The sequence below is a fragment of the Notothenia coriiceps genome, unplaced genomic scaffold (assembly GCF_000735185.1).
Source record: "Notothenia coriiceps isolate Sejong01 unplaced genomic scaffold, NC01 NC01_scaffold00003522, whole genome shotgun sequence".
In the NCBI taxonomy this organism is placed as follows: domain Eukaryota; kingdom Metazoa; phylum Chordata; class Actinopteri; order Perciformes; family Nototheniidae; genus Notothenia; species Notothenia coriiceps.
In genome coordinates, this window is record NW_011336223.1 from 59971 (window position 1) to 71706 (window position 11736).

Genomic DNA, 11736 nt, shown 5'->3' on the forward strand with positions numbered 1-11736 from the left:
ATGTTGTAGTTTGTGTGGTGTCACCCAAACACACTCTTAACACAACATAGATGTTGATATATTATCAAAGTCTGTCTTTCTATTTTATAAACAGACTAAAAAGAAATATATTTTTTGATTCACACATGATCCTTCACCTCATAGAAAAATACTTACTAGTACAGTTGTTAGTCTTACTTCTAAAATAGACTCGGTCATGTTCCTCAGATATACAAGCAATTTATACTGAAGTTCATCTTCAAGTATTTGAAAATAGGAGATCGGTTTCACTTCTTTGTAATTAGATTTGAAATATATTAATATAGCTCTAATCGTATTTGCAGCAGCTTACTGTATAATACTATTATTAAATGCAGCATTTAAGGTGTAGCCAAAGGGCAATCAAGCGTTTGTGATTAGGGCCCCCTAATCTTTCAAGGATCCTGCGGTCCTATTATTATTTCCAAACTTAAACTATTTACTCATTATCATTGTTCTGTGTTCAGGTTTTACAATTATTAGATATTCTGTCAGCAATGGATGTCATAGGAATCCAGAGTCATTGCTGTTTTACGGCAGATTTTTGTGTTTTACCTTAATAAACAAAGCACAAAATGGACAATGTAAAATATAAGAATGCTAGTTTCCACAGACACACTGACAGAGGGGCTGAAAGTAGGACAAGAGGTCCTTCTGGCCGCTTGGTGTCACAAATATCTCCTGCACACTCAGCAGTCCTCGACAGAAACACTGCCAACCATGAATCAAGTTACACCCCACAGCTCTGCACAGCTTTCTCATCACTATGAGAATACACACACACACACACACACACACACACACACACACACACACACACACACACCCCCCTACATCTCTCTCTGTCTCTCTTATCTACATACTCTGCCCTGCACAACATCTCCTATATCATCGTCTGGTTAATGTACTTCCTGGTAAGACATCCTGTAGTGTTAGTCATGGTGCCACTCACACTTTAGTTAACATACATTCCCATTAATCATTTACTTAAACTATTCAACATTTTTTAAGTTATGTATTTAGCATAAAATAAGGCATATTGTGTATATAGTGCATTCTTCATAGTTTTCAACTGGATTTATCTTCCCTTATATGCAATGTAAAGTTACTATCTCAATAAAAAAAAAACATTCCTGCTGCTGGGACACTGTGCTCTATCATGCCAGGTCTGCTTTTACAAAGAGAAAGATATTGTCACAAAGGGTGTTCAAGGCAGTTGAAGGAGTGACCTGAGTCCAAAGCCCATTATCGATGTGCAGTTTTTCTAATTGATATAATTGCAGTTGAAATACTCATTCAAATCAATGTTTGAGGCAGCAACCATGTGACTTTCACATCAGAAGGAAAATCAAGTGTATGTGTTTGCATATATCAGCAGTACCTTACGTTATATGTTTATATAGCTGTGTTACATTGAATGTATTATAATAAATATGTGTCAATATGAGTGCAAGCAGCTGGGTGGAGTGAGCTGATGTGTGTGTGTGTGAGGAGAGAATGAGATTGCCTGCGTGCATGCTATCCAGCCTGACAATGATATTAACCTGCCTGTTTTTCCGAGTGGGTTTGAATGCATGCATATCTGAGTATGAGTGTGATCGTATGAGAGTGAGCAAGTGTGTTTATGGCATGTGTATGTGTGTCAAGTGTGCGTCCCTGCTGGACAGGTGTGTGTCATCGCCCCGGGTTTGGGGCAGAGGCATTGATTCCTGACAGCTTCCTGCAGGTGGCAGCCAGCAGAGCAGCATCAGCCACTGCTAGGTCCAAAACAAAGTGTCAGTCAGTGCGTCCGGCTGTGTCTGCTGCTGCTGCCGCTGCTGCTCTCACAGTCAGCGCTGGCTGGTCGAGCTTGACAAACCCTCTTCTAAAAGCTGCCCTTGCCCTCTTGTCCTAAGCTCCTTGCACCTTTATTCTAGCTCCTATTGTCTTGGCCCTCCCCTCTCTCCTTCCCCACTTCTCTCCCATTTGTCCCTTCAGCCACCTCTACTCCCCCACTCCCCCCTAGTTCCCCAGCTCCTGGGCAGGGGAGCTTACCCCCCTCCCGTGGTCCCGGTGCTGTGGGGGTGAGGTGGGGAGCGAGGCGGGGGGCCGGGTGTCAGTGTGCCTCTCTCTGTCTCGCTCCAGGTTATGGGCTCGTGCAGGACGAGCTTCTCTCACCGGCCTCCATGCAGTACAGCCTGCCCTCCCCGCTGGGCGCTGAGCCTTACTGGCAGGAAGTCTCCAGTCTGGACTGTGCACCTATTGCCACCACAGAAGAAGACACCCTCATGGAGATGTCTGATGTGCAGGTGTGGCCAACAGGCAACAGCCCTTCCCTGGTGCCTGTGGAGGATTCCTCGCTGGAGTGCAGCAATGCTGACGATTCAGAGGGCCTCCTGGGGCTGCCGTACGGAAGTCTGGGTCGGCCGGCCAGTCAGGCCAGCGCAGCCAGCGGAGGGGGTGGGGTGCTGAGTGGATCCATTGAGCTGCCCGAAGACGATTCAGAGATGGGCGTTGAGTCGCTCAGCACTGCAACACCAGCCTCGCTTGTGGGCACCATCGCCGGGATCAATCTTAACGGGCTGAACAATTGTCAGAGGTCAGGGGCAAGTTCGGAGATATCAGCAGTCACAAGTACGGCTGGCGGAGATGGAGCTGGAAGAAGAGGAGGAGGAGGAAGAGGAGGAGGAGGGACGGGCTCAGAGGAAGGGCTTTCTCTTGTTGCAGGACAGCAAAGGGTGTATGCTCGGCTGAGTGAGTCACCTGGTCTGAGCTGTGTTGCAGACCGGAATGGAGACAGGTGAGTTAGTGGTGAACAGATTTTTCTTTCTTACAAAGGAGGTGACCGCTAAGGGGTTATTAATAGTTGTTTAACGTAAGCATACTAATGACATGTACCATCTCCACATTGATCCACTCTCCCCTTCCAGGTCAGGTAATGGTGGAAACGGAGGTGGTGGAGGCTCTTTCCTTTCCTACCTGCAGGAACAGTCAGGCCCGGGGTGGATCCCTGTCACTGACCCTACACAGGCCTGGGTGGGCACGCAACCTAAACCCAGGCAGGCCATGGAAGGCATGATATCGTCAGTATGTAACGCTGTGGGTGGAGACCCGTCCCACATGTCCCAGGAGGCCTTACTTCAGCCGGTGAGGGACATGGGGCACTCGGAGATCTTACGAGGGCACTTCAGAGGTACCCAGCCATTTGAGAAGGGTTTGGGCTTCCCGCACAGGGTACCAGAGCTGAGGGCCTGGGATGACGTGCGCCTGAAGGGCCAGGTGAGTGTGTCGTTCCTCCCATACCAAATAAGAGGCATGTCACTGTGTAATGTGAAATGTTATACGATTTTTCACTTTGGAGAGAGCGACACATGAGACTTGAACTGCTGTAATGCAATGTCTATAAACTTATTTCAACATTAAACAAATCAGATTTAGATTAGATTAATGATAAATCCTGGAAAAAAACATCGAACATTCACACACACGCGCACACACGCGCACACACAGTCTAGGGCCTAAGATGGGCACAAACAGTCGGGCCAAATATAGCAAACATTCTCACTGTCCCACTCATGTTACATGATCCCCCCCCACCCCAAACATTTCCACGTGCTAACTTACTCTGGCACTCAACACTGACAAAATCAGCTGTAAAACTGTACAAGAGCAGCAATGAAAAGTTCCCTTTAGGGCATTTGTTGTTCATTCTGGTGAAAAAAAGTCTTTAGTTTGGCTTAGTTGAGTATAGAGGCAGTGCGTTGCACAATTGTATCTGCAGAGTGGTGTTTTTTTGAGAAACTACTGAGGTTTAAGGATTAGAAATAGTTTGTAGTTAAAGTACCTGAAGAAGTCAGGGGACAAGTTTCTCAGTGCTCTTACCACAGCAAACAGAGCAGAGCGGAGAAGCCAGAGGTATTTAAAGCCCACAGATCACATGGTCAGAAAGAGAGAGAGGTGGGAATAGAAGACTCCCAAAGTTGTGTTTGCTTGGATTTGATGTCATTGAGTGGATACTCCTGGCCTGCCTGGGGGAAGGAAAAGGAATAGATCCCCAAGGGAAATGCCCACTGCCACAACTAATGGAGGAAGGACATGAACTACAAACAATCCATCTTTAACTGAACCCGTGATAGAAGGCCGCACGCTGCAGCTGTTGCCTTTTGCGCCAGCTGAGCTGCATTGGAAACGGGACTCACTGAGGGCCTGTATTATCGTGGGTGGTTCTGTGTTGATTTGCCGGGGATCAGAGCGAGGCGATGTGGGCCCTGGTGACAGAGCTCCTCTTCAGCTTCGTGCTACTGGCCTTCCTGGTCATCAGCTGTCAGAATGTCCTCCACATAGCCAGCGGCTCCGTGCGGTCTGTGCTCACCTACATACATGCTCAGCTGGACAGCGAGCTCGGGGAGGGCGAGGGAGTGGCCGATGAAGAGGAGAACGTCACCACCAGAGTGGTCCGCCGCAGAGTCATCCTCAAGGTACAGGGCGAGGGCTAGAGGACCTTTGGAGCCCAATTTGAGGAAATGTACATGCAGGAAACAGGGGAGAGATGGTGTTTTGGTGAAAGGCTTAAGGCAGCAGTGTATTTGCAGTGATACAGGATAGGTTCATGGTAATTGGGTAAATGGTTGTACAGGCTTTACTGCACTGGAGTGGAGTGGGTGTAACAAAAGCTGCAGTGAGGATTAACTGAGGACATTCTGTACATGAGGAATAATTGTATATGGCAATAAGGAAAAGGGAATTGAAGGAATACATAATAATAATAATTCACCTTCTATTCATTTGTTTCACTTTGACTAACAACAATTTGTTATGCAAATGTTGCTAAAGGTATTTTCTGCTGTTACATATGTATATAGATTATGCTGGCCTCAACACGTTTGGACACTTCCTAAAGTATCTCTGTTGACATGTTTTATTCTGGTCTTCACAGGCCGGACTGGCCTTTGTCCTCCTCTGGCTGTAGGAATGCCTTTAAGCTTATATATAGCTCTGTAGACACGCTGCAAATTAGTAGGGGCTATAACAGCATTGACATGATCCTTATCATCTGTAATTATTAATGTCGCTAAGAAACACCACAGATCCCAACTGTCTGATTTACATGCTTCTACAAACAACCCCTCTAACCCCTCACCCCTGTGTCATGTTTCCAGTTAGTGGAGGAGTTTATGGCATGCATGTTATTACACTGCAATGACACAGCCTCTATATTAACTTGCATCAGGGCCATAAAATCCTCCTGAGTTTCCTTTGTACTGTGGATAGTCATATATTGTAGCAGTTGCACCTTAATGTTGGAAGTGCAATTTATTTAAAAACATAATTTAAGGATGCAAATATGTGTATTACCGCAGGGCGATGAGGTTGAAGATCTTCCTGGGGAGCATGTAAGCGAGGAACAGTTCACAGATGAACATGGAAACATTGTCACAAAAAAGGTCAGCCATTGCAACATATTTGTACACTGTTTTCTCAAATTGTTTTCTACTTTGTCAGTGTCACAATACTCACTCAACACCTCTCCACATAATTGATTATTAAGCTGATAATCACTTATGTGGATGTTTGGTTCATCATAAAAAGTATCACTCTATTACACTGTTTGTATCCACAAATATAGACATTTCCTCCATTTCTTTTATATTTCACCAACTCTGTCTTTTCACTGCCTTATTCCCACTCTCTGCCTCCATCCATCACTCTCTCCCACCCCCTTGTGTACATGTGTGTATCTGATAGATTGTGCGTAAGGTTGTGCGCAGAGGGAAGGGTTCAGTTGAGGAGGGGGTTCAGGAGGATGGTTCTCTGCAGGACGACAACGAGCTGGAGCTTGATGCAGAGCAGTTCATGAGCTACGCCATCCTGGGCCGGGACAGCAGCAAGGTGGGCTTCTGATCGGCAGGCAGCCGACCATCTGATGAGGGCCTGTCTGATTTAATGTACAGCTAGTTTATTGGGCTCTGAAGTAAGCTTGAAAGTCTCATCGTGGTATCCCAGGCATTTCCCGACAGTCTTTGAATAACCTGCATGAGCTTCAACACAACAGGCTGAGAACAGTTTGTGTCCTTTGATATTATTAAGTCCTAAATCACGAGTGAGGATTGAATGCTAAGTTTGTTTGGTTATTTGTTTGACTGCTGACCTTCTGTTACATTAGTCTTCACCTAAACATGATTACCTCATGTTCATCTTCTGCATGCAGGAGGAACAAATGAGTTCCCTTTGCTCTGGTGCTGTTTTTGCTAACAGTTTACCGGTCCATTCAGACTTTCATCACTTTAGTCATCACTAAGCCGCACCTACACTTATCATTGTTTGTTTCATATACATTAATGACTGAGTGAATTGATTGTGGCTCCATGCAGTGGCTATATTTTCAATTTTGTCCCCATCAGTTATCTCAATGACTGACACTTGTCTTTTCTGCCTTCATTAAAGTTTATAGTCCTTCAACTGTGACTGTGTGCTGTATCACTCAAACATGCAAGACTCTCTGTGTCAGAGCTGGGTCAAATATTATTTACACATTTTTTTCAACGTTACCTGCAAAATGTGGCAGATGATTAAACACATGAAATCAATTCAGAATATTAGGGTCCTTTGTTGTCAAATCCCACCCATCTGAATATGAAAAATTAATTGTAAAAATATGTTTGTAAATACTATTTGATGCAGGTCTTCTCTGAAACCCAAAGACTATCTGATGGGCTCTTATCTTCAACTGTCTTTCCAACTGCCACCCAATCACTTTGTCCTTGCTCGATTGTTTATACATAATTTCTTTTTTTCCCCCCTCTGTCCCCTTCCTTCACGTATTTGTTTCTCACATTTCTATTACATCTGTTTTTCCTGTTCATTTCCTGTCCTCTCTTTTCTTGTGGGACTGCTTCTTTCCCCTGTTGTTCCATTTCTGTTTCCTTTCCTCATCTGTCATGTCTCCTTTATTTCACTCTCCCTTACTAATGTTCCCTCAACCTGTTGTTCGGGCTCCCTTCATCCCACCTCTTCTCAACCCTTGCACCTCTTCTGCTGCCAACCCCTTCCCCCCTGATGTAGCCCGATTCTGTGGATGTGAAGAAAGGTGCTCAGATAGTGAAATGTGCCAGTCTGCGGAGAGTTAAGCAATGAGGCAGAGTGAGTGCTGCGTCCCTGCAGGTACGGGACTGACCCACAGCGCCTCGTCTGACCTGTGGGCTAGACCATTTAATCCAGTCTCTCTGGGTTAAATGTATCTGAATGTACCTTTTTTAATTCAATACTAATGACTTGTAACGTGATTCTGGCACAGCAAAATAAATGTTCAGTTTAACAAAGGGTAAAAAATTATTTTTAACACAGAAAAAGAATAAGGATTGAAGACTGTCGGATCAGTTGAACAACTCAATTAAAGTCTCAGAAAATGGGGAATTTCCATGAAAACGATTTTTAAATATATCTTAAAAGTAATTTATTGTGTTATAAATTGTCAGCATTAATGCAGAAGTGATACTTTATTCCTTATTCATTTTATTTTTGCAATACCTACCTCCCCGTTTTTACAACCTAAACAATAGAAGTTGAGGCTGCTCGCCTTTGGCAAAATGCTTTACTTTAAATGTATGGAGTTATATTGGTGATTAAAATCGCATTGGGCACATCATTGATTTTGGTTTGCTTAAAATAAATTGTTCTTTGTGTAATAACAATTTCTCTAAAATGTGTCATTTATGTATTTGTAAAAACTAGTTTATGTGCACTCAATATAATGCCATACAGACAAACGACGCAAGTTTGACGCAAGTAGAGCATCATTGTTCAGCTATAAATAATGTCAGGCCAGTTTATTTCTTCATGCATGCTGTAACAAGCTGGAAAAAGGGTTGGCACAGTGAGCACTCAGCAAAACAAGCAACCAAAAAGGTACTTGTAATGTGTCAGCTCCAAGGTCAAAGCTGCAAAGCCAGTTGCTATCTGGAGCCACTGCAGTGTGTGTGCGCGTGAGTGTATTTGTGAGTGTGTGTGTGTGTGTGTATGCGTGTGCATCTGTGACTTGCCCTTTCTAACATAAAGGCCATGACATTCCTGATATTACTGATACGTCAAGTGACTCCCTACTGAATGTTAAACCACTTCTGCCAACCATTTTTGCTTTAATGCTTCTGCAGAAACAATGTGCTGTTTTATGAAGTATAACATTGATCAGAATTAGAGAGGAATTCAGTTCAGCTTTAACTGTTGGGAATTTCCAATATGGACAGTTTAGCCAAGGCAAATTGAAAGACTGCGTATACTCACTTTTGCATTGACTTACTGCAACCTGCATGTCTGCTCCGTAGATTCCTGGTTGTATCTAAATCAACGTGTTTCCTTGTCTCCACAGAGTTCTCCACAGGATTCAACCACTTCACCAAAACCATCCTACATGGACACATGACCAGCAGCAGCTGACAGGAGGAAGAACACACATTAAAAGGCAAACAGACAGAAATGAACGGCAACGCCACAACCATAGCGGCTTTGCCGACTATCAGCACGCACTGGAAGAGAAGGATACAGAATTACTCGTAGTTTTTATTACCTTTTTTTTTTTAAAGAAACTGTGGGAAAAAAATACATCTACTACTAGGCTAGAAGCATGATTTCGTATAAAACAAAAACCAAACACAAAAAAAAAAATACTAGCAACCAAAATGTGCTTCCTGTTATCTGTATCAGCATGAGTGACTGCTGCTGCATGGCCTGTCTTTAACTACAAATACTGAGGGAATATAGGGGTGGGGAGGGATGGGGAGGACACACTGCTGTATGGGACAGGCATGCAATGTTGGGTATGGTCAATAACTGGCCCGTTTTTAAACCAACGGGTGAAAACTTCATCAGTCAAACTTAAGAAAAGGGGAAACTAAAATACTGAGAAATACATAATCTCTAGGCAACAGGTTACTCCACCTCCTCTCTGCCACACTCTTCCAGCTAAGAGCCCCCAAACTAGTTTTAAACCTGTCCCAGTGCTCTCAAAGTCCAGTAAAGCTACAATTATCACCCAAGGATATCAGTGTTGTACATAATATCGTATGCACTAAAATGCTCTACGTGACTGTGTGTTACGTGTGTTGTTTATGTTTTAAGATCCTTATGCGATGCCACTGATGCTGCTGTTTCAGGTACATAAGAAATTATTCCCCGTTTTTCTTGTTTGGTTTGTTCCGTCGGTCTGAACCTATATATTATTCTATATATCCTGAGATCTTTGTGGGTACAAGAACAAGCAAATGTCGTGTCGCTATGCCTGTTTTTAAACGTTGCATTTTTGTGTGTCAGGTTGTCTTTGTGCTTTTCATGTGCTTCAACCCTTTTGCTTTTGACATGTCAAACTGTAGAGGGAAGACATACTGTAGGTCAGTTAACTGTACTGTGGGGTTTTCGAGCTTTGGGAGGCTGGTTTCTGCAGTGAACCTGCCTCCCTAACCTTCCCTCAGAGTGGTTTGCCTTGTGGAGAAGGTGAAAAAGAGATTTATGATGAGGGACAGATTAACCTACTATCCCACTCCTCCGCCTTTTCTTGTCCCCAGTGTGCCGTAAATGTGAGGTTTCTGTTAATCAGGTGTCTATCTGAACCAAAACCACAATACCCTTACCCTAAATCTTGCCCTTAAAGCCCTACCTCTCCCCCCTCCAGTCAGCCTCTCAGAGTAGATGTAGCAGTCCTGTCCTCCTCCAGCAGGGGGCAGGATCTCACATTCAGCTCGTAGCAGTGCGTGTTTGACCTCATCATGCAGTATTTGACACCACCACACATAAGGTGCACTTATAGACCATCTCACCCCCACCAGTAGATGTCCCTTGATGAGAGTAAAGTCACTGAAATGCTGGTAATAATGTAGCACACTGGTTTGACTGGGAAACAGAGTTAGCTGGAGAAAGGAAAGTGTTGGATCGAGGGTCGAGGACGTGTTGAGCTTTCATGTTTGTCTCCTTGTTTGGAAAGTAGCAAAGACAGTCAGTCGCCAATCACTGTGATGAGAAACTGTAATACTGACCCGCAACTGTGAGCCTGACCCCTCCCAAAGCATGTCTCTCGCTTCACTCCTTTCTTTGGTGTTATGTCTTTTTTTGTCATGATTTACTGTCTTAACTGTACATCAGAAGAAGCAATAACTGCTTATGAAAGGAAAGGATTGTTTGTGTGCATGTGTTTGAGTGACAGAGAGGATTTTACGATCGCAGATCATGTTCTTCCAAAGCTCAGGCTTACAATCTTTTAATCACAGCTTTATGCTACTCCTCACTCCATGCAGAATGATGTCAGTACATTAGTATTCTACATTTCATCACCTTGCAACATTATAATAAACTGACTAACACTGGGCACATATTGGTATGGCCTCGTACCAGCTGACCCATCTGCAAAGTGCCCAGTGTCGGTTTTTTCACTATGAAATGTATGTTTAGTACTAGCTTTCAAATCTTATTTACATTCATATGCACCTTGAAAGAAATCCTATTGTTTGTGTGTGTGAGTGTGTCGTGTGTGTGTGTGATTTTAATGTCACACATTCAGTCCTTGATATTGGGACACTTCGAAAGTTGTGATAATATTGCAGGACGTAATATTACAAATGGACAAAGAGCAAAAGCTCTGAGATTATAACTCTAATTCACATATATTTTTTAAAGTTGATTTACCTCAATACGCGTGCCATCTCACATGATATCTGTTATCTACATGCATTTATTTCAAACATTATGTTAGACATTGAATGCTTTCTTGTGGAAAAAATGTCCGTCACAAAAATGTTGCAATAACCACCAATCAAAATGTGTTTGTTTTAGTACGGCTTCACAGCCAGAGATGATGAATGTAAATTCATGGTATATTATAAGTCTTGTTATAAAGTAGTCATCTTTGTGGCTGTGTACACTAGTAGAGGGTAGGGTATTAACTCTGTTGTTTCAACTCAGTAACTGCTGTTGATCATCAATATTCATTGCAAACATTCATAGAAACCATGGAATAGAAGAGATTTAAAGAGAGAAACCTAAAATAGGTTTTGGATATTTTTACAAATATCCCTGCATCAGATTTTATTTTTCATTTTGTTGTGTTTTTTAAAAAGTTTAGATGTCAAAAGAGATTACACAGTAGTGTAATTGTATAACCCCTTATGCACGGTTTGCTCTTCAAGGGCTTATAATTAAGGTATGCTTGAGTTGCTTTCTGAAGCAGGAGCCATTTATGGAGCTGCTGCTGATGTCAGGGTTGAGCTCGGGGAGGGGGGGTCGGATGAAAACACACTAAGATGGAGCACTTTGAAGTTCGATGGAACTATTGCGGGAAGGCTTTTAGTGCCTCCGACGGTTAGTCTTTCAAGATGACAAGCATTTTTCCTCAACACAACCTAACCCTATCTATTTCTGCCCCTTTTACCAAATATAAGACTGAGCCGATTATAAGGCTTACACATGGTGACAGAGTGAACACAGTTTGAAAGGAGGAGTCCAACTAAGTGCAACAGAGGAGGAGTGGTTACATCACAAAAATGAACAATGGAAAGCCCTGCACTGAGGGACAAAGGAGATGATGCCATGCACCAAGTTCATGCAAAAATATTAACTGTTGCAAAAACTAGAGAACACATGTATATTCCTTTAGAATGGATTGAAGACATTATTAACGCAATAGCATATTACTCAATACTAAGGAATGCAACTGCGCACATGCACAGAAAATGTAGAGACTGACCAAGGCACACG

The 11736-nt window shown here is 43.2% G+C and overlaps 1 protein-coding gene across 3 annotated transcripts; it reads left to right on the plus strand.

The window, feature by feature from the left end:
- Positions 1-2160: 2160 nt before the first annotated feature.
- On the plus strand, positions 2161-10387 carry LOC104941581 (ankyrin-1-like). 3 transcript variants are annotated; one of them, XM_010766703.1, is made up of 6 exons: positions 2161-2797; positions 2928-3276; positions 5358-5441; positions 5743-5886; positions 7060-7158; positions 8363-10387. In XM_010766703.1, the coding sequence occupies exons 1-5, from the start codon at positions 2184-2186 to the stop codon at positions 7129-7131; spliced, it is 1263 nt and encodes a 420-aa protein (XP_010765005.1). In that variant the 5' UTR covers positions 2161-2183; the 3' UTR covers positions 7132-7158; positions 8363-10387. The 3 variants fall into 3 exon arrangements, with proteins under 3 accessions (XP_010765005.1, XP_010765006.1, XP_010765007.1); XM_010766704.1 differs by lacking the exons at positions 2161-2797; positions 2928-3276 and adding an exon at positions 3660-4475; XM_010766705.1 differs by lacking the exons at positions 2161-2797; positions 2928-3276; positions 7060-7158 and adding an exon at positions 3667-4475.
- The last annotated feature ends 1349 nt before the right edge of the window (positions 10388-11736 follow it).